General features: G+C 31.3%; 1 protein-coding gene across 1 annotated transcript in view; it reads left to right on the top strand.

Moving 5' to 3' along the window:
* The window catches only part of LOC143045386 (protein ecdysoneless homolog), a 38,967-nt gene that overhangs the window by 1,586 nt on the left and 15,236 nt on the right, over window positions 1-22,145 (top strand). The window contains exons 3-11 of the mRNA XM_076217844.1: window positions 473-560; window positions 1,448-1,626; window positions 2,467-2,608; window positions 4,445-4,495; window positions 6,908-7,036; window positions 7,652-7,780; window positions 13,967-14,052; window positions 14,420-14,529; window positions 21,100-21,277. Of these exons, the coding sequence (XP_076073959.1) occupies window positions 473-560; window positions 1,448-1,626; window positions 2,467-2,608; window positions 4,445-4,495; window positions 6,908-7,036; window positions 7,652-7,780; window positions 13,967-14,052; window positions 14,420-14,529; window positions 21,100-21,277 (1,092 nt within the window). The remainder of the gene's footprint in view (window positions 1-472; window positions 561-1,447; window positions 1,627-2,466; window positions 2,609-4,444; window positions 4,496-6,907; window positions 7,037-7,651; window positions 7,781-13,966; window positions 14,053-14,419; window positions 14,530-21,099; window positions 21,278-22,145) is intronic.

Here is a 22,145-nt window from a genome sequence, read left to right as displayed (position 1 = left end):
CTTTTGGAGATTCTTGATTTTCTAGAGATGAGTGTAAAACATGTGAATTTTTCTCTCACAGTAATTATATTTTTGTAGTACATCACATATTTCTATCTCAAACAACTATTACATGTATTACATAGTAGCTAAATGTAAAAATGATAAGCATGTTTAGTTGATTTCCCTTTAGTATTGGAAATACTATTTTGTTACGTCTAACAGAAATTCCTCTTAAAACTTTGTTATAAACAATGCTGTAATATTTGTTCCTGCTGGAACAAATATTCTTTACCATTTATTTCATTAGGAACAAATACTGTTGTGTATTATTTGTTCAGTGATAATTAAATAATATTCCTGAATATGTTTTCCATTTGAGCTTTATATTTTGAATGAACTTTTATTTGGTGACATCTTTTATCAGTATGTGACTGTCATATTAATAACATGAATGACAAGATGTTACTCAGTATCATGTTTTTTAATTCAGAATTAAGGATAGTGATGAAGAGTTTATGCTGATAGAGGCTGCTGATAATCTTCCAAAATGGCTGGAACCTGATACTGCTGAAAATAGAGTATTTATTTCATTATTTATAGCATATATTTGTATACATTTTTGTATAGGGACCAGCTGAGACGAGCCTTCGGGTGCAAGATTTTCTTGCTGCATTGAACACATGTTGAAGACCCATGGTGGCCTTCGGCTGTTAAATGCTTTTTGGTTGGGTGATTGTCTATTTGACACATTCCCCATTTCCATTCTCAATTTTATAGGATTATCTGCTGCTTGTAGTAGAGATTCAAACACAGCTACATGTAACATGATAAAAAAGATCAACAACAAAAGGTCTTCCTTTTTATAAAGGTTTTGAGAAAAATAACTAATTATTGGTTTACCTATTAAATATTGAAACAGGGCGATTTTGATGAATTCATTTTCTCACTTCCATTTGTCTGTTTCAGAGAGCTGTGTAAATCGCCCCTTCTTCATCACATAGCATTCCATCTTTATTATATTTACAATATATATAGACAAATTTCCTGTTGACAAAATTCAAAAGATGGTTAAAACAAACATAGAACTGTTCAAAAAGAGGGATTGATGAATCTTTTACAATAACATTTTATTTGATTATATCTTTGACATAGGGCAAAGGAAGTATTAATGTTGTTAATTAAAAAGAAATGTAGATGTGTTACAGAAAATGTTTTTAGTGTCCTAAATATTATTCTTGGTTTGACCTAATGCAGCTTAATCAGCTGATCACCCTTTAAAATGAAGTAATAAAAAAAGAAAACCAGGTAACAATTAACTGATTTGCAGTGCATAAATTTTGTAGGTTCATGAATATGTACATGATGTATGCATACATAATTATTTATCATGTTTATTTACAATGTACTTTCTTTACCAGCATACATGTATAAAATGCTAAATTTAATGACTTGTTTATTTTTTCAGGTTTATATTTTTCAAGGAAACCTGCACATTATTCCATTTCCACAATCCCCTGCACAGATAACCACCCTGCCTAGTGGTGTACCTGAAATACAATACGCAGTAAAATGTGTCAGAAACTATAACACTGCCACACTGGCTAGCACAGAGATAAATAATGCTGTCAGACAAAGGTTTGATGGGTAAGTTTTAACCCATATCCCTGCACAGATAAAACACACTCCCAAGTGAAATATGTCAGAAACTGTTACACTGCTACCCTTACTAACACTGAGATAAATAATATGCTGTCAGACAAGTATGCAATGTCTTTTGTCACTTTCATTTGAAAATAGTACAGAAAAAGTTTAAGGATACGATTTAAATGCCATTTTTCTCAAAAATGCTTAATGTTTTGTACAATCATTTATACAAAGCTAGTGGCAAAGCTTAATTTAAAGACACTTACAAATACAATGTACAACAAATCTTTGTTGTAACACTGATTGTTACTTTGGCCCATGGATTATTATGGTTATAGGCCTCAGATCACAATTAATTCCCTTGGTTCGTGGTCTAGGAATATAGTTCCCAATTATTATATGTGGTATTTCTTCCCAAGTAATCTGTCTACTGTTTTCTTTGAAATGTTTACTATTTGAGTGGTCCTATCAGTTGCATATATATTTAAATAAGTAAAACATGTGGAAAAAAATTATTGTTGAAAGTGAAAGTAGTGATTTGGCCAAAATGAAAGTAGGGTAGAAATCAGCCTTCGTCATTTGTTCAAGATTCAAATCCTACCATTGGCATGCTAATAGGGCCCTCAAAAGAAAAAGCACTGATGGATTGTACTGGGACAAGCATATTTTATTAGAATAATAATGGTCTATAAGCAGTTAAATTTATTTCATGTTTGTGGCGGTGCAATTTTTTTAATTCAATTTGACTTTAACTTAAAAATGCATTGTAGCCAAGGGGAAGAATAATTGTGTTCTGAGGCCTATATTATAAATTTATATGATTCTATTGTATATATGTAGATTATCTGATAGAGTGAAGAAAGAAGTCCATTATGCTCACTGTTACATCCCAGCCAATCTAGCTGTTGTTTTAGATACAAAACCATCGTTAATAGCTGCAGGGGTCAATGCATTCTACTACAGAGATCCCATAGACTTGAAGGTAAATAAATATATTGAAATATACAAAGTTGATGAATATTCCGTCACCTCATCTCAGTGTTCTCCCCAGGCCGTTTTAGCGTCGTGGTACCGCGATGCTATATTTTTTCACCGTGATGCTATAATAATTCCTGCGACGCTATAATTATTTTAAAGATGCTATTTTATTTGTCCTCAATTTTGAACTTTCATCTATTATCGATTATGATCATAAAAATTATATCACCTTTAATTGTAATCCCTTTAAGTCGGACACTAAAAGCAATTAAGAGATTAAATAGCCAGGTGTTAATTGCCCTCAGGGTTATAACTGTTTGGATGCGAATATCCAAAGCTGACACTTGTGACATGACTAATACCACGTGTCTGCAATCACCAATTTCGACATGGAAAAATGCAATCACAAAACAATTCGAAATCTACGTTTTGAATAACGAAATTTCAAAGATTGAAACGATTTTTTTTTTTAAAAGTCGTTTATTTGTGCAACTCTCCAAAAATTACTTTTTTTCTCTTCCGGTAATACGAGAATGAGAATTTTGGTTTTGAGCTAAAATAAGTTTTATACTTCTTTAAAAAGTGATCATAATTGGCTAAAGTTTTGTTTTAATCCATTTAATGCATTAAAAGCGTCTTCTTCATTCACAATCTCTTGTCAAACAATGTTTATTCTCGGACTGATTTTCGTAAATTTTTCTACGGCCGCCATTACACATTTTTGTGTAAACTACGGATCGGAACCGGACCAGATAAGACAAAAATCCGCATATTCATGATAATGACAACAGATGGACAGTAGACAGAAAAAAATACCAATTGAGAAAACTACGCATTAACAGACTATTTGTTAGATAACTTTGTTAAAAATACATATCATTTTGATGTAAAGATAAGAAACAACTGGGACTAATTCATTGAGTGCCATGAAACAATGAATTTCATAAACATGATAAAAAAAAAAATTTAATTGATTTTTTTTTGCTACTTTTGCTACTTTATCTTTACTTTATATAATATAAAAAATAGTTAATTTTGTGGACTAGATATTTAGTTTTGTATATATACAGGTTGCACTATAATGAACCATTCATTCATTTGACTTATTGTTGGGTAACTGAAACCACATATTTATTTTTATGTGGCACAAGAGGAAAAAAATAATTCTGTAACTATAAATAAATAAAGAAAACATAAACTGAAACAACTGTTTTTGTGGTTACAGTTTAATTGTATTCTCAGTTATGAATTGAACAATATAAACTAAAACATATAAAGGAAATAGAGCATCAACGCGACGCGACAATTGACATACAGTTATTTTTTTTTACGCAAAATGTGATGCTATCCAAAATTTCTGGGGAGAACACTGCATCTTGTGATTCTTGTCATATTGCAAAATAGATACTAATATGAATATGAATTCAGTCAAGCCAGTTTAAATAGGTCAACGATGTGACATGTAAAAAACTTACCCTATTTAAATGCATAGGACAAGAAAAGCTTGACATGCTAAGACAGGTTATCATTTAATAATTGTCACTGTGGTGACCTTTATGCCAGATTTGACTGTATAATGGCATAAAATGTAAATTTTATGGATGATACAGTTTTGAAAAATTGGTTTTTTAACTGCACACTGCATTTATTTGTTGTATAGCTCTAATTCAGTTTCAGTTAGTTTATTCATGTTACTCATATCTTTAACAATATTTGAAGGACAAATTATTAATGACAAAAAGTGCATGCTCCCATCTTATTTTGTATATATGTTCTCACATTGTTATTCCAATAACTAAAATGAAATAAAAAAAAGTAATGTTTGTATATATATTTACAGGCATGTAGAACAATGAGATATTTTAGACCAGGAACTAGAGTGGTATCTAGGGTAAGTTTTTTACAATTGATTTTTCATATTTATGGAAATTGCTCACATTTTATTTGTACTTCTTATAATATTTAGACATGATTTTGAAAAAAAGTATACACAGGATATGAAAAATCCAACATATTTCTCTTTCACCAAAAATTTCAAGAAATTGAATTACACATTATCCTCCTAGTCTAAACCCATCTTGAATGTCCGATATTACATTATTCTCCACCAAATCGTTAAGCAATTTATCTCTTAATAAATATTCACATATTTAAAATTTAACTGAAGATAGAATATGCATGTGACTTATCTCCCTTGTTTTCAAAATTGTTACATCTATTGCAATTATCCAATAATTACATTAGATGTATGTTTCATTATGATACGTTATTCTGATTGGCTACACTGCAATCTCCCGTTATTCCTTAATCAACTTCATTACTCAATAAAATTTATCATTCATGATGACAATCGGTCCCACAATAAAGTGCACAGGTAGATTTAAAAAAAAAATGATAAAAATCGTGTTTTCATGATCCATGCTAAAATATGTTATTATAAGTTTTGAATGCTTCTTTTTGTAACTTCATAGGGTTGTAAAAGCGTTGACTGTGTATACATTATAAACATGAAGCGCTTCCCTGCTCCATACAAAATGTACTTCGGTCAACTCTTTTATACCCCAATGAAGTTACAAAAAGAAGCATTCAATTCTTAATTGTCTTAGTAAAATTCAATATGATATCATTTATTTAATATAGTACAATGTAGGCACCTTAATAACAGTAGGGTTTCATTTATTTCATTCATGTGAAGATCATTTGGACCTGCTGATAAATATTTATTTATTTCTAGTTTGGTCAATACTTTCAAAACAGTCACTTTTACCTAGATGTTAATCTGTTATAAGGTATTCAGTGTCAATCGAGCTGGTCATGTTAAGTATACCCAAATCATATATTGTCATAAAGAATAAGGCCTTGAAGGTATAAAACTTTGCTCAGTGCTTGGAGCACAAAAATCATGCTCGAAACATGAAATCCAGCAATTTGATTGGTTGATTTTTCGAGTCTGAGTACAAAAATCATGCACAAAAGTTTTATGACCGTGAGGCCAGATCTAGACTCTACACAGATAATTTATGGATCCCTACCCATACATGTGGCATGGTGGTAGTATTAAAGAAATTAAATGAAGGGAACACTTTGGTGCTACTTCGATCTACTCCCTTAATACAATAAATTCCTAAACTAAATACAATTTAAGAATGACTGAAAACATCAAGTTCTAAACAAGTACAAGGCTCTATCCATTTGGGTGCAAAGCAAGAGACACAAATAACTGCTTTACAGCTTTATTGCAAAAAATGTTACCATAGGAAATAAAAGAGAAATAAAATTCTTGAAATCAGCTACTGTGAAAGTACTTTAATTTGTGGGTATCAATTTTCGTGGTTTGAGCAAAAGTTGCACGTTCGTTGGTTCTTAAATTCATGGATTCAGTTTTCTAAAAAAAAAATAGAGTGAAGAATTGAAGTCATCAGAAACGAAGATTGCAAATTGTCTATATTGAAGGAAATTGAAAAGTAACCATTTAAATTGTTGCACTTGTGTTAATCGTAGTGATGACACTGATTAACCTGAGATGGAGTGATTAAAGACCATCAAAGGTGTTAATTAGGTAATAAACATGTCAATATTGTAGAAAACAGTTACATAAACAAATTAGTGCAACTTCTCAGCACTGAAAATGTAAAAGATTTGCGTAATTTGTGTAAATTCTTGTTTAATGCACTTAATCATAGGACCAAACTGTTATTGGTCAATACTTGATATTTATTTGCTTCTCTGATGTATTATGTCATGTTGTGTTATAGAAATGTATTTATATTTATTGCACTGATAAGCATAATGTGCTTAAAGTAATAAAGAATTGAATTGAATTGAACATGCTATAAAATTAATGGACTTTGAATTGTATTTTTTTTTCTTTTCAAAAGCAAGCCAACAATATAATTAATTTGTTTCCCCTATGGGAATTATGAGGATATAATATGAACACTTTATCATAGCATATCATCACCGGAAATCTGGTTTTCATTGATCAACAATATTTTGTATTACGAGAATTAAAAGATCAAAATTTATAATTAATTGGGTATAATCCTGCCTCCAGTTGTAGTTCATAGTGCATTCGGTAGATTTGCCAATAGACAATGTATTCTCTGGATATGATCAGTAGTCAATCCTACATGGGGATCTGTTGATGTCTTGATTTGGACAACACTTATTACATTTCTTTTGACACTTAAATTCATGGATAAACATGATAAAGTCATCCACAAAAACCATGAAAATTGGTTCCCCACGAATAAAAGTACTTTCACAGTATGACATATTAGTGTAACAACAATATCTTTTACAGGTAAAGTTCACAAGATGTTTGTATGCTCAGCTAGTACAACAAGAATTTCAACCTGACAAGCGCAGTGGATTTCAGATGCCTAGCACATCCAACCCAAAATATTTGTCACATGATCTTGGGATGAAATTGGTGAGTTTCAGATTATTTTATTATTAAAATTTAGGATAAAGGAAGTTTACATCTAGTAAATCAAATAGACAAAGATTTAATCAAGTATGGTCAACTGTACTGCCTTGAAACATGAGCAAAGACATATTGTATTGAAAGCTTTAAAAGTCCCAAAAGTGAAAAATTTGAAACTAATTCAAAAGAGAAAACCAGTGAACTTTTTATGCCCATTTTAGTCTGTTTTACCAAATTTGAGATAAATACATTTTGTTACTTTAAAATCTTGAAAGGTGGAACAGCTGGTTCAGTGATATTTTGGTCCATAAGACCAACTTTGTTATAGTTTGGGTGACATTTGTTTAGTCTTGCTTTTGTTCTGTATTCAGAAACTTTATTGTGGAATATCAGAGATGTGTACTGTAAGGATTATGTGGTAAAGTACAAACAATTCCACTAATTTAGTCACAACTACACACACCAGACAGTTAATATTCCATATCTAACTCCAATACAGGAAAGTATGGACAGTTTTATTAACTCTTGACCTAAACATTAGAATTTTTCATTTAGTTTGCCTATCCTACATACAAATCTCACTTACTACAAATTAAATTATATACTATTATATTATTGCAGGCTCATGGTTTTGAGATTTCATGTTCAAAATGTTCTGAGAGACAAGATCACAATGGCCACAACTCATCAGTAGACGATGTAAGATGGGAACGTTACCTCAAATCTCTGATCAAACATGGCTACTTCAAGGTAAGGAGTTATTTATTTATCTAATACTCTGCTTTTATTTTCTGATTTTGATATGTTGGACTAATAATTGAAAAATAGAAATTATACAGATGAGTAGTATGTATTATACGTAGGGTTGGGAGAATTTATATAAAATGATAAGCTAGTAACATTTTAATTCTAGGGTGAAAGAATTACAGCTTCATAGTGATATAAAATTTGTAGGCCTTGACCAGGAATTCAAACATTTTAACTTAAAACTATTATTTTTTATGCCCCCAATGCAGCAGAGTGGACATTAAGAGTTACCCTTTTTTCAGTGGCGGATCCAGGGGGGGGTTCCGGGGGTGCGCACTCCCCCTTTATTTTTGCCGATCAATGCATTTGTATCGGGACATATGTTTTGCACCCCCCCCCCCCCCCCCCCCCCCCCTGCACCCCCCCTTTGCCCTGGGTTAGCACCCCCCCTTTCGAAAATTCCTGCATCTGCCCCTGTTTCTGTCTGTACATCTGTCCTTATGTTCATATTGGTCTGTATATCTGTAAGTCCAACAATTGTTTTTTTGTATTCTCTATCTTAAGTTTGCCTCCACCAAATGCTAGGAAACTTATACCTTATGTTTATTACCACAAAACACACTTTAAGTTTAAATTTGGTTTGTGTCACTTTTATTGTTCCTGAGTTATGTCCATTTATATAGTTATATGCAAGCACAGGTTTTGTCTTTGACCTCTGGACACATTCACCATTTTTATACGACCGCAAAAAATTTGCAGGTATCACATCGTCAGTGGTGGTGGCGCCGTCAGTAAACATTTGGTTTCCGGACAATAATCAAAAGTAAATAGAAATCTGTGAAATTTAAACACAAGGTTTATAACCACAAAAGTAAGGTTTGGATTGATTTTGGGGGTTATGGTCCCACCATTTTTGGAATTAGGGGCCAAAAAGGGGCCCAAATAAGCAATTATTTAGTTTATAGACAATAACTTGTGGAAAGGTGTATGGATCTCTCTGAAATTATACCACAAGTTTCCATACCACAAAGGGATGGTTAGGATTTACTTTTGGGGGTTATGGCTCAAATTGTTAAGAATTAGGAGAAAAAAGGGGGGAAAAACAAGGGTTTCCTGGTTAATGGACAATAACTTAAAAGTACAATGTTATTTTTGCATTACCTCTCTTACAGTGCTTTTAAATTATGTATACAGATATGTTGTATTGTCTTGAGGTGATTAGGTGTCAATTTATTTTTAGAAGTTACTATTAAGAATGCTGATTAGGGTATATTAATTTTAGCCATGATTATGTATGACATTTTCTATTTTAAGACTTATACAGTCAGGGTTCTCACTTAGAATTTTTCATGGTGAGTCCTGGGACTCGTCACTTTTTGAAATGCTGAGTCCCAGTAGATTTTGATGAGTCCAGAATGGATGTAATTTTTTGTGTCTCAATATGATGAAATAAAAGAAATAAAATTAAAACGACTCTTGCAAGTTTGCGTTTGAGTTTGCGCAGCCATTTGAATTTTGTCTCCCAGATAGACTGCCATCCTCTCTTTCTTTGGCTTAGTTGGTGTAGTGACTGAAGTTGTTGTTTCTGAAGATCTTTTTGTCTATCAATTCTTAATGTAGTGGATCAGTGTATTTGAATGAGTAATTATGATTGCAAACTCCATTGGGAATATAATTGAGATTATGACTATATCTTGAGGGAAACATTTTTTTTTGGAAAAAAAGGGGGGATTCCCAACAGCATTGTGTTTTTGAAAAAAGAAAAAGTAAAAAGGGGGGGGGGAGATCAGTTCACAGCAGCATAGTCATGATAGTGTATTACAAAAAAGAAAAAAAATTGAATATAAATTCAAATCATAAAAACAATTGTAAGTTCTTTGACTGCAGTTATTCTGTGTCTGAAATCTGTTTTGTGTCAAATATTTAACTGTTAAGGGGTTGGACCTCTGTGGTCATATCCAGGTGTGGTCTGCAAAGCAGTTGATTTAGAAAAGTAATGAAGCGATACAAAGGAGTAGAGAGCCGATTGTGGCTTAAAATTTCAGGTTCATCTGATAAAATATTTTGGACACTTTTTAAACACTTAGTGTCTACTTCAGTCAAATCAATTAGTTTATGTGAAAGATTTTTACTGATTTAGTCAATATAAAGGCTCAAATTCAAGCTTAAATACCAAAAATCTATCAAATATGCCATAATATGTCACTTTTCAGATGTTTTTTGTCAAAAATGAAAGATGCCGCATCCATGTTCACCCTCAACTCTTATATTTGTTGTGTATTATCTTCAAATACAACTTACATTTTTTACAGTACAATAGGGGTGATTGCAGCGTTAAAGGTTTACTGTCAATTGTCTGATATCTTTGTCGTTTATTGGGTGATAGGTAAGAGACATTTAAATAGAAATTCTCTTCTAAACCACATTTTAACAAGTCAGAAATGGGTAATAAGTCAGAAATTCTGATTTTTACAATGACGAATAGTAAGCACAAAAATCATTGAAAAAAACAGTAAGATCAGGAAAAGGCTGAAATGGCATTGATTCCAGGCAAATATTACACATACTGTTTGAAGTAAAAACAGCCCCTTCTGCTTGTCCACCAATAAAAACTGACTGTCATGAAATACCCAAAGGTGTTTAAAGTGGCATTAAACACCAAAAGTTCAATCAATCTATACGGCACAGGTGAGAAATGTTCCTGTAGCATAGTCATCCTGTTACTTATTTTGATTGATAACAATGTTACGGTATTGTTTTATTGATTACAACCTTCAAAGTTTTAGATAAGAAAATAATACAGAAAATTAAACACTTAATCAAATGAATAAAGTAATTAATTTTAACCTTGAATTTGACTTTTCATCAGTTGATTGTCTATTTAATCAATACCAAATATGTACTAAATTGGTAATTTTTTCTCATCAAGCTATTATTGACCAATAATGTTGGTAGTTATAGTGAATAAATCTATCATTATCTGACAATGCTTAATTAGATTTTATAAAGCCGGGTAAAATATGTTTATTCAGGGGTCATGAAGAGCTACCCGTTTCTGTAGGTATTGTTGGGATATTTGAAGAAAAAATTTACACAAAATCGGAAAAAATATTTGATTTAAAGAAAAACTTAGTCCTTAAAATTGTTCAATATGTTGCATTAACTTGACATTTTTGTCACATGTTTCTCAAGTATACTACTGAACAGAATGAATTTCTATCTGGTCAGCAGCTTGACAGTAATAACTTTTAATATCTAATGTGCCTTTCAGATCTGCCAGACACGTACTTCCTGTTTTCTGAAACATATCTGTTTACTTTTCACTTAGTTAACTAGAAAAATGTAAAAATCAATTTAAATCAAGGTTGTATCATTTGTAAATAGTAATGATGAAATCTTGTGGGATTGTTTTGGTAGTAGTTTGGGTGTTTAAAATGTAGGAAAGGCCTTTGATTTGTAGTATCTTTGAATTTTGGTGTCATCTGAGCATAAGACAAGATAATTTTATATTGGGTCTTGCCACATCAGCATGTACATCAGTGCTTTCATCAGTCATACTTTTAGTCTACTGATGATAATTAAAGTACTGTTTTGAAATTTTGATTTGATTTTTTTTCTTCTGATTTTTATACGACCGCAAAATTTGAAAATTTTTTCGTCGTATATTGCTATCACGTTGGCGTCGTCGTCTGCGTCGTGGTCGTCGTCGTCGTCGTCCGAATACTTTTAGTTTTCGCACTCTAACTTTAGTAAAAGTGAATTGAAATCTATGAAATTTTAACACAAGGTTTATGACCACAAAAGGAAGGTTGGTATTGATTTTGGGAGTTTTGGTCCCAACATTTTAGGAATTAGGGGCCAAAAAGGGCCCAAATAAGCATTTTCTTGGTTTTCGCACTATAACTTTAGTTTAAGTTAATAGAAATCTATGAAATTTTGACACAAGGTTTATGACCACAAAAGAACGGTTGGGATTGATTTTGGGAGTTTTGGTTTCAACAGTTTAGGAATTAGGGGCCAAAAAAGGGCCCAAATAAGCATTATTCTTGGTTTTCGCACAATAACTTTAGTTTAAGTAAATAGAAATCTATGAAATTTAAACAGAAGGTTTATGACCATAAAAGGAAGGTTGGTATTGATTTTGGGAGTTTTGGTCCCAACAGAATAAGGGGCCCAAAGGGTCCAAAATTAAACTTTGTTTGATTTCATCAAAATTGAATAATTGGGGTTCTTTGATATGCGGAATCTAACTGTCATGACTGTGTATGTAGATTCTTAACGTTTGGTCTCGTTTTCAAATTGGTCTACATTAAGGTCCAAAGGGTCCAAAATTAAACTTAGTTTGATTTTGACAAAAAATGAATCAGTTAGGTTCTTTGATATGCTGAATCTAAAAATGTACTTAGATTCTTGATTATAGGCCCAGTTTTCAAGTTGGTCCAAATCGGGGTCCAAAATAAAACTTTGTTTGATTTCATCAAAAATTGAATAAATGGGGTTCTTTGATATACCAAATCTAACTGTGTATGTAGATTCTTCATTTTTGGTCCTGTTTTCAAATTGGTCTAGACTAAAGTCCAAAGGGTCCAAAATTAAACTTAGTCTGATTTTAACAAAAATTGAAATCTTGGGCTTCTTTGATATGCTGAATCCAAAAATGTACTTAGATTTTTTATTATGGGCCCAGTTTTCAAGTTGGTCCAAATCAGGATCTAAAATTATTATATTAAGTATTGTGCAATAGCAAGTCTTTTCAATTGCACAGTATTGCGCAATGGCAAGAAATATCTAATTGCACAATATTGTGAAATAGCAAATTTTTTTTTAATTAGAGTTATCTTTCTTTGTCCAGAATAGTAAGCAAGAAATATCTAATTGCAAAATATTGTGCAATAGCAAGATTTTTTTTTAATTGGAGTTATCTTTCTTTGTCCAGAATCAACTTAAATCTTTGTTATATACAATATACAATGTATATTCACTTTTTACTACCAACTGATAAATTAAAATAATCTTTACCATTCAGTGATAACAAGCAGTTTTTTTACATTTTAATATTTTATGATGTATTTAAATGAGTAGTTATTGTTGCAAACTCCATTAGAAATTTTAATTGAGATTAGTTTTGGAATAAGGGAAAGGGGGATGTGATTAAAAAAATTGGGTTCAATTTTTCTCATTTGAAATTTCATAAATAAAAAAGAAAATTTCTTCAAACATTTTTTTGAGAGGATTAATATTCAACAGCATAGTGAATTGCTCTAAGAGAAAACAAAAATTTTAAGTTCATTAGAACACATTCATTCTGTGTCAGAAACCTATGCTGTGTCAACTATTTAATCACAATCCAAATTTAGAGCTGAATCCAGCTTGAATGTTGTGTCCATACTTGCCCCAACCGTTCAGGGTTCAACCTCTGCGGTCGTATAAAGCTACGCCCTGTGGAGCATCTGGTTGAAATTTAACAAAGGGTTATGGCCCATTAGTTACCTTAACAAATAAAATTGTTTCTGGATGTATCAATTAAACAAATCCTTTCGAAGTCTTCAGATATTTAAAAAAGCAAAGAGTGAAAGTATTTTTGATTGCTAGATGAACTAAATCCTTTGTTTATCTCTGTTTAATTGTCATCTTAACCATGATAACTGTGATTGATAAGTATAGTGTTTGAAGAATGAAATATTTTTGTTTATTGTTTTTAAAATGTTGGGCATTATAACTTTGATAAGGAATGGAAATCACTGTATCTGAAGAATGTAGAAATAGAGAGATATTTATATTAAAACTGGAAAGAAATAATTACAATCTCCCGTAAACATCCTCCTGTTGCATGCATTGATGGCAAAAACAAATTGTATTTTATCAGAACGGATGTTTTTGTAACATGATTATGTGGTATTCTAGAGGTTCAATTTCAGAGGTTTAAACAAATGTAATAAAACGTTCATCTTCTAATTTGAACATGTACATTTTAGTTCTGTGATAACATTATTATGTAATTTTCAGAAAGAATTTAAGTGGATGTTGATTGTTAAAATAACCTTTCATTTGATTATGATATATTGGACTTTGTACGACATGTTAGGAACACAGTACTACATGTATTGTTACAGTTATTTCAGATCAGTCGTTATTTAAACCGAAATATATTGTCAATCACCTTATGCTGTTATAAATTTTACTTTTTAGAATGAGTTAGAGGGATCTATATTATATAAACAGTTGTTAGAAAAGGCCAGACAATTCTTCTCGGAACAGATAGAGTTGACAAATAGGTAATTAATTTTTATTTTGGACCTTTTTTATAATAATTTTTAAAAATAATTTTGAATAACTATTATTTTTTTCCAACAAAATTCTGCTACTCTACGCTTTTTATATCATTTCGAAAAAAAATATACAGCTGTAGTATTTAGGATTAGTAAGAGACATCAATGAATTGTATAGTGACTAGGATTTTACACAAATCCTTGGAGACAGATAATATTTTTGAGGACTAGAGTTCCATTTATAATCACATAGTAAACATTATCAACAGTCAGTTAAGATGTGAGTAAAAACATCTTGCCATAAGCTGTGCTTGAACTCGCAACCTCTTGTTATGTATATTAGTTCTTCAATTTTCTGTTTTTATATCAACAGAAGTGACGATACCAGCTCCCAAGGAGAAGAAGTATTAGATATCTTAGATAGGATAACAGTAGATATAGAACAACTGAGAGACGCTGAGACAGATCTCAAACCTCCTGATGGTTTGTTTATTTCAGTTTTATTTTGTCTGTTTTCTATTAATTAATTATTTTTTGCATTTTTCTGGTATTACTTCTGTCAGATTGACTGACAGTTATGAGTTGTGTGTGCACTGTCAGACATATGGTTCCTGTTTGCCAATACCGTTAACTTTTTATGGCTCTGCAACGAAGTTGTCATTGCCATATAGTTTTACCCTTGTCCCAAATTCCGATATTCCGAAAATTCTGATATTCCGAAATTTTGTAATTCCGTCATTCTGTCATTCCGCAACAAACCATTATACAGAGTTTTTTTTAGCTCACCTGTCCCAAAGGGACAAGTGAGCTTATGCCATCACTTGGCGTCCGTCGTCGTCCGTCATCTGTCGTCCGTCGTCTGTCGTCGTAAACTATTTCAAGAATCTTCTCCTCTGAAACTACTGGGCCAAATACTTTCAAACTTTAACTGAATGTTCCTTAGGGTATCTAATTTATAAATTGTATCCGAAGTTTTGATCTATCAACAAACATGGTCGCCATTGCTAAAAATAGAACATAGGGGTCAAATGCAGTTTTTGGCTTATAACTCAAAAACCAAAGCATTTAGATCAAATCTGACGTTGGGTAATATTGTTTATCAGGTCAAGATCTATCTGCCCTGAAATTTTCAGATGAATCAGACAACCTGTTGTTGGGTTGCTGCCCCTGAATTGATAATTTTAAGGAAATTTTGCTGTTTTTGTTTATTATCTTGAATATAATTATAGATAGAAATAAACTGTAAACAGCAATAATGTTCAGCAAAGTAAGATCTTCAATTAAGTCAATTTGACCAAAATTGTCAATTGACCCCTTAAGGAGTTATTGCCCTTTAAAGACTTTTTTCACAATTTGTTCATCATGTTGACTTACTTTAAAAAATCTTCTCCTTTGAAACTGCTGTATCAATTTCAGCCAAACTTAGGCTAAATGAGTTTCAGAGTATCTAGTATAAATTTTATATTTTATTTCCTTGTATGTCAAGAAACATAGCTCCTATGGCTAAAATAGAACATAGGAGAAAATGATTATTTTTTTTGGCTTTTGAAGAAAATAGGACGATCCAAAAAACATTTAAATAAATTGAAAAGCCAAAATAATCATTGATGAGAGATTTAACCAAAAGAATTAAGGTGAGCGATTCAGGCTCTTAAGAGCCTCTTGTTTCTAAACTCCTTCAGATATTGGGCAGATTTTTGGTATGTGAGTTAACCATGATGAGTTACAGATCAAGTTTAAGTTTCGTTCCGCTCCACTAATTTTTGCCGAAATTACAGACTTTGGACTTTGAAAAATTGTTGAAAATCACAGTTATACAGACTTTTTTTCTAAACACCTTCAGATATTGGGCTGATTTTTGAAATGTGAGTTAACCATGATGTGTTACAGATCAAGTATAAGTTTTGTTCCGCTTCGCTAATTTTTGCTGAAATTACAGGCTTTGGACTTTGATAAATTATTGAAAATCATAGTTATACGGATTTTTTTTCTATACCCCTCCTGATTTTGAGCTGATTTTTTATATGTGAGACTACCATCATGTTTGTGTCCACATGTGTTATTGAAATTGCAGATTTTTCAACTTTTTGGGACGGGGCCATTCAGGTCGCTTGGACACATCTAGTTACAGTTGTGTTCTTTTGAAATATAATAATCTTGAACTTGCATTGTAAGCAGTCTCATACCAAATTTTTTAAGAAAATATCAAAGGCGTACCAGCAAGATTTTGGAAGAATGTGAACCAACTTGTTTTTGAATGATTTATGCCTTTTGAATATATCTGGAAAATAACATTGTTAGAAATCTCAATCATAGTTTCTTGTAAGATATTTGCTGTAAATACAGAAATTATTGCGTGCATTTATTATTGCAATTTTGTCATTTTAATTATTACAATTTTGAGAAAAATCCTGTTTAATTCATATGAAATATTTCAAAATGCGATTTTAAATTATTGCTTTAACAACTCTGTCGCATTTTTCGCCAAAATAAAAACCTCGTAATAATTTCTGAATTTACAGTACTAAAAAGCTTTAAAAAAACACAAAACAAATATTTATTTTGAGTTGTTGCCCTTAGACAGATAAGATGTGTATATATACCAGTTTTGTTTAATTTAGCATAATGACTGATCTTTGGTTATCTCTTGTGATTATCTCACAAATGTTTTGATTATATACATAGATAAAAACATATTTATTTTAAATACATTATTTTGACCTTGACTGTCGTTGGGTTTCTGTCTCATTGATATATAACCTATACCTCCTGTTATTCATCTAAATATGAGGGGGGATAGGACCTTTATCTGGACTCCGGGATTGGGTGTTTTTAATCTCGGGATTTCAGGATTGACCCTTTCGGGATCCGGGAATTCTTTTTTTTCGAATTTCGGGACGTCGGGATTTAAGTTATTTAAATTCGGGACCTCAGGATTTCATGTTTTAAAGCCCGGGATTTCGGGATCAGGACCCCTCCTATCCCCCCTCAAATATGGTAATGATAAAAAAGTAGGAGAAAGTAATTTTTGGTTAATTTATAATTTAGGACAAAGTATCCAGTCTATTTTTTCTAATTGAAAACATATTTGAAATATCTCTAGGTCTTCTATCTATATATACTGTGTAATCATTTGATAGATCAAATTACTGCGATTATTTGTTGTGGTCAAGAGAATCAGATATTCCCATATATAATTATATACTTTGGTTCCATTATCATTTCTTAATGTTACTTGTTTTGGACATAATTAATGTGGCAGTTCAAGTAATGATTGGTTACGTAATATAATGTTATTAAATTAAATAGTGTCATTAAAAATATCTGAAGGACAAAAATGTTAGGAAACAAAATGAAGGAAAACGTCTTGATATTAAAATGAAAATGACATATTAATTGAAACATTTAATCTAAACAAATAGCATATCAATCAAATTTCATATGACCCACAATTGCTAATGTTCCAAATATAGAACAATGAAAGTGAAGAGTTAATTTACAAAGAAGATGTAATGAAGTGAACAGAAACTTTATTAGTCTGTTATTAATTCAAGGTATAAAATCAATACATATCCTAAGGCTGTTACTGATTATTATGTTTTAAGGACAAACTTCATTTTATAGAATTACATGTTCAAAGGAAAATGTTATTATTAAAAACTAGGTTAAGTTTCCAGCAGCTTTTTGTAATGGAGTTTTGTTTGCAGTTTACCAATGAAAGGTAAATGACTAAATGCAAGGTAACTTCAGTTGATTCATATTTAATGGAAAATTGAGGATAGTTTCTCTTCATGATTTGCATCTGTTGGCGTTCTATATATGTACAATTCACGGTACGTTAATTTCATTGATTCTTACAAAAATATTTATAGTCATAATATTCTGATGTAAGTGGATGAATTTGTATAGTTCTTTAAAAAGGTTGGTAAATAATGTTTATATATTATTAAGTAGGTGGCGATAAAACAGTATAAAAACTATAGAAAACTTAAGAGTCGTAATGAATTTAAATTACTAATTCATGATATAAAAATTTTCTGTTATAACATTAAAATTATATTGTACTAAGTGACATACCATTGATATTATTCAACAGCAGAAGGTGTGTTGTTAGTATATGCTTTTTTGTTTGATGAAAAGATCCATACATTTTTCTTTTTTTGTTTAAACGTTGCATGGGAGTTAATAACAAATTTAATGTCAATATTTACTTTGTGAACAGTTACACCATAAAATAGATATGTACTTTATATTAACTTGTGATAAGAAATTTGCATATAAATGATTACATGTATAGGCAAAACTGTGTTCTTTTTAATGGTCTGATTTATCATAACATGCAGATTTTGTTTTACATACTGCAAGAATTTATAGTTAAAATATAAACTACCAAATCATATTCTAAAGGAGAGAGGGGTATTAGAGTACTCTACTCATCCATTTATGAATGATAGTTGTTTTCCAAACAAAGAAGTGGCCAACCAGCGTTTTACGTTTCCGCAAATTGGCATTATTTTTCCAGAAAAAAAAGATGACGTTTCCGAAAAAAAAAGTCTACGTTATTAATATTTTTCCGCAATTAATTAAAGAATACCTGTTGAACGAAAGCAAAACCTTAATAAAAAATAAATATTTATTAAGCTAAAGGTCATTATAACAAGTAAAATTCACCATTAAAATGTATGAAAACGTATGTTCAAAAGTCAGCATGAATCAGATATATCTTGATTAAGTTCATAAGTCAGTTCTGGCAGAATATTTGTAGCCAACACATCATACAAAGTCCACAGTACATTCATCGTTTACAAGTTTTGTATTTTGTTCAAGAAGGAAGTCCATTTTCTCCTTTTCATATTTCATAACGGGTGCTTTTACAGTTACAGTTCTCATCTTTATGTATGATGGTGTTTGAAGTTTCAATAATACATCGAAAAAGACAAAAATGTTAGGATGGCTATCGTAAAACTGCTCGTTCAGGTGGTCACGAAAAGACTCGGCACCATTCGTTGTTCTCTTTTCTTTGAGGTCAGGAGGTGATGCCTTAAATGGTAATTCAACAAAAGCGTGGCATTATTTAATCTTGTCAGTTGACAAGTAAGCCAAACCAAAGAAATGTGTTAGCCATTTACCAAAATCAGTCAACTGGTTATATCTAGTAAATTGTAGACATAAGATCAGAACCTTTTCTTTATTAAAAAAATAAAATAAGTTATTCATCTAATTTGTATTCAAATATTTATAATTTACCAGGTAAATTTCCGGAAAAGTAATAAATACAAATTGCGGAAACGTAGTATTGGGACTTTGAAAAATTAGCGGAAACGCAATACGCTCTGGCCAACAGTCATATACTGTATAGCAAGTTGTTTTCTCAGGATGTTTTCTTACAGATCAACCGAAATAGTCAAAATAAATTCTGCCAATTTTGATGCACCTGTTATAAAAAAGAAGATGTGGTATGATTGCCAATGAGACAACTCCACACAAGAGACCAAAATGACACAGAAATTAACAACTATAGGTCACCGTACAGCCTTCAATAATGAGCAGAGCCCATACTGCATAGTGAGCTATAAAAGGCCCCGAAATGACAATGTAAAACAATTCAAACATGAAAACTTACGGCCTTATTTAGTACTTTTTAATAGCAGAAGCGTATTTAGACAGTTTCATAGGGCAATGTTATCAGTTCTATAAGTTTAATTTTTAAATCAATATATTAAAATTATGTCATGAGATAACATTGGGTTTCTCTCTTACTAGACTTCTGAAAAGTTTTTCAATCATTAGTTGAAGAAACGTTTTAAAAGAAGGGTAAAAGTTAATCAAAATAATCACTTTATAAGTACACCAACAGTCCGAACATAATTGTAAATAACAAACCATTAAAAATACACATGTACAAGTGGTCTGCTGTTCATGTGGTGTTTTTTTTTTGAACCAGTGACAAATACTCAGATAATATTATTGATAAACTATACACACAATGACATAATTAATGTATCAAATGTTATATTGGGATTCTTAATCACAAACTATATTATTAGATTAATATGACAATTGAAATGTGTGCTGACTCACATTTATTATTATTCATTCGTATAGCAAATAAAACTGCTGTTTGTTTTTTTATTTTTTTATTTAAACATAACTTGATCTTAGATTTAAAGGTATCTTGTAGTGTTATTTGACATTCCATTTTACATGTCAGCCTGTAGGGTATGAGATTGGTACTTTAAATTCAGAAACTATTGCTATGTTTTTATTAATGCGCAAATTGTGACTATATCAGATGTGCAATATAAATTAAACTTGCATTCATAATGTTAGAAGTGGTTTTACTTCAAAGAATTAATGTATTGCATTAATTTGATTTCAAACTTTTGCCAGTGGTCAAAGATTTGCAATAAAAGATGTGCTCATAAATTTCTGAATTTACAGTATTATGCCTGTTTTGAACAGTCTTTCATATTTTATTTGGTTATAAATTTTCACATTCAGAAACTACCTAGCAAAAACACTTGTAAGTCATAGACAATTTAGTAGAACAGCAATCAATTTTAATCAGAAGATTTTTTGTGAAAATGGTCACAGAATCTTCCACATAGAATATTAGAATCTTTCTTTCAAAATTTTGTGATATAAAGTGGGTATGTCTTGTATTGACCACTTCTCTTAATCCAAACTAGAATTGTTTGAATCTTGAGAATATTATTGAGAATGTCATTGTAAACACTCTACTAAATATCTTCCAGAATGAGGTTTCTTATAGCTGCAAACATGGACCTATTAAGCTTGCTGTTAGGTGTGAACCAAGGCTCTGCGGACCTTTATGGACCTTTATAGCTTGCTATTTTGGGTGTGAGCTAAGTCTCCGTGTTGCAGGCCCTACATGGAACTATAATGGTTTACTTTTATAAATTTTTACTTGAATGGAGAGTTGTCTCATTGGCACTAATACCTCATCTACTTATATCTATATATATTACTAGATGTAAACATAGTTGTTTAAGTTTTTTTTAGTATTTATATTATTTTCGATTCATTTTTCAGATGATAACTGGTTACAGATAACTCCAGAAGAGCTTGATAAGTTAATGTTCAAATCATCAGGTCTAGACCCAAGTAACATGGCTAAAACTGGAGATATTTCAGATTTAAATAAAATGGGTGATGGAATGAAATCATTTGTCAACAAAGTATCTGGTGTTGATGGAGCGGAATTCCCAGGGTAAATATAGATCCTTTTCTAACATGTATACTGTAAATTCCAGGGTAAATGCTGATTATATTTTCATATGTATTTATAGTTTAGGATTATCCCTGGTTTGATCAACCATTGTGTTATATATGTTAAACAAATTATCAAACATTTATGACAAATAATTCATGATGTTAGTTCATTGATAAAAGATACTAGAACACACCCGAGAAATCACGTGCTCAGAACGTGGTTGAAAGTATCAAAAGTCATAGGTTCTTCAGGACAGGACAATTGTTTTTCTACCCCTCCTCCTTTTTTCCAAAATTCCCAATTTTTTTGTTTTCTATTAATTTCTATAGAAAAATATATTTAGTAAATTAAGAACATTCATTACTATAAATAAAGTGTGTTTGCTTTTTATACCACCGCTTTGAAAAAAGGGGGGTATACTGTTTTACCTCTGTCTGTCCTTCCGTCAGTCCGTCAGTCTGTCCTTCCGTCAGTCCGTCAGTCTGTCAGTCCGTCAGTCAGTCCGTCCGTCCCATGAATATTTTTCGTCGCATTTTTCTCAGGAACTACAATATAAGGATTTCTGAAATTTGGTTTCAGGGTTTATATAAGTCTGCTACACCGTTTGATGCCTTTTCAGATTCATCACTCGACAACTTCCTGTTTACCGAACACTTGTATTATTTTACACATGATAATCAAGTTGAAAATTTTCGTCACATTTTTCTCAGGAACTACAATACAAGGATTTCTGAAATTTTGTTTCAAGGTTTATATAAGTATGCTATACCGTGTGATGCCTTTTCAGATTCATCACTCAACAACTTCCTGTTTACCGAACACTTGAACTATTTTACACATGATAACCAAGTTGAAAATTTCTGTC

Source organism: Mytilus galloprovincialis, chromosome 9 (assembly GCF_965363235.1).
Source record: "Mytilus galloprovincialis chromosome 9, xbMytGall1.hap1.1, whole genome shotgun sequence".
In the NCBI taxonomy this organism is placed as follows: domain Eukaryota; kingdom Metazoa; phylum Mollusca; class Bivalvia; order Mytilida; family Mytilidae; genus Mytilus; species Mytilus galloprovincialis.
Note: the sequence above shows the minus strand (reverse complement) of the source record. Positions and strands in the feature narration are given on the sequence as shown.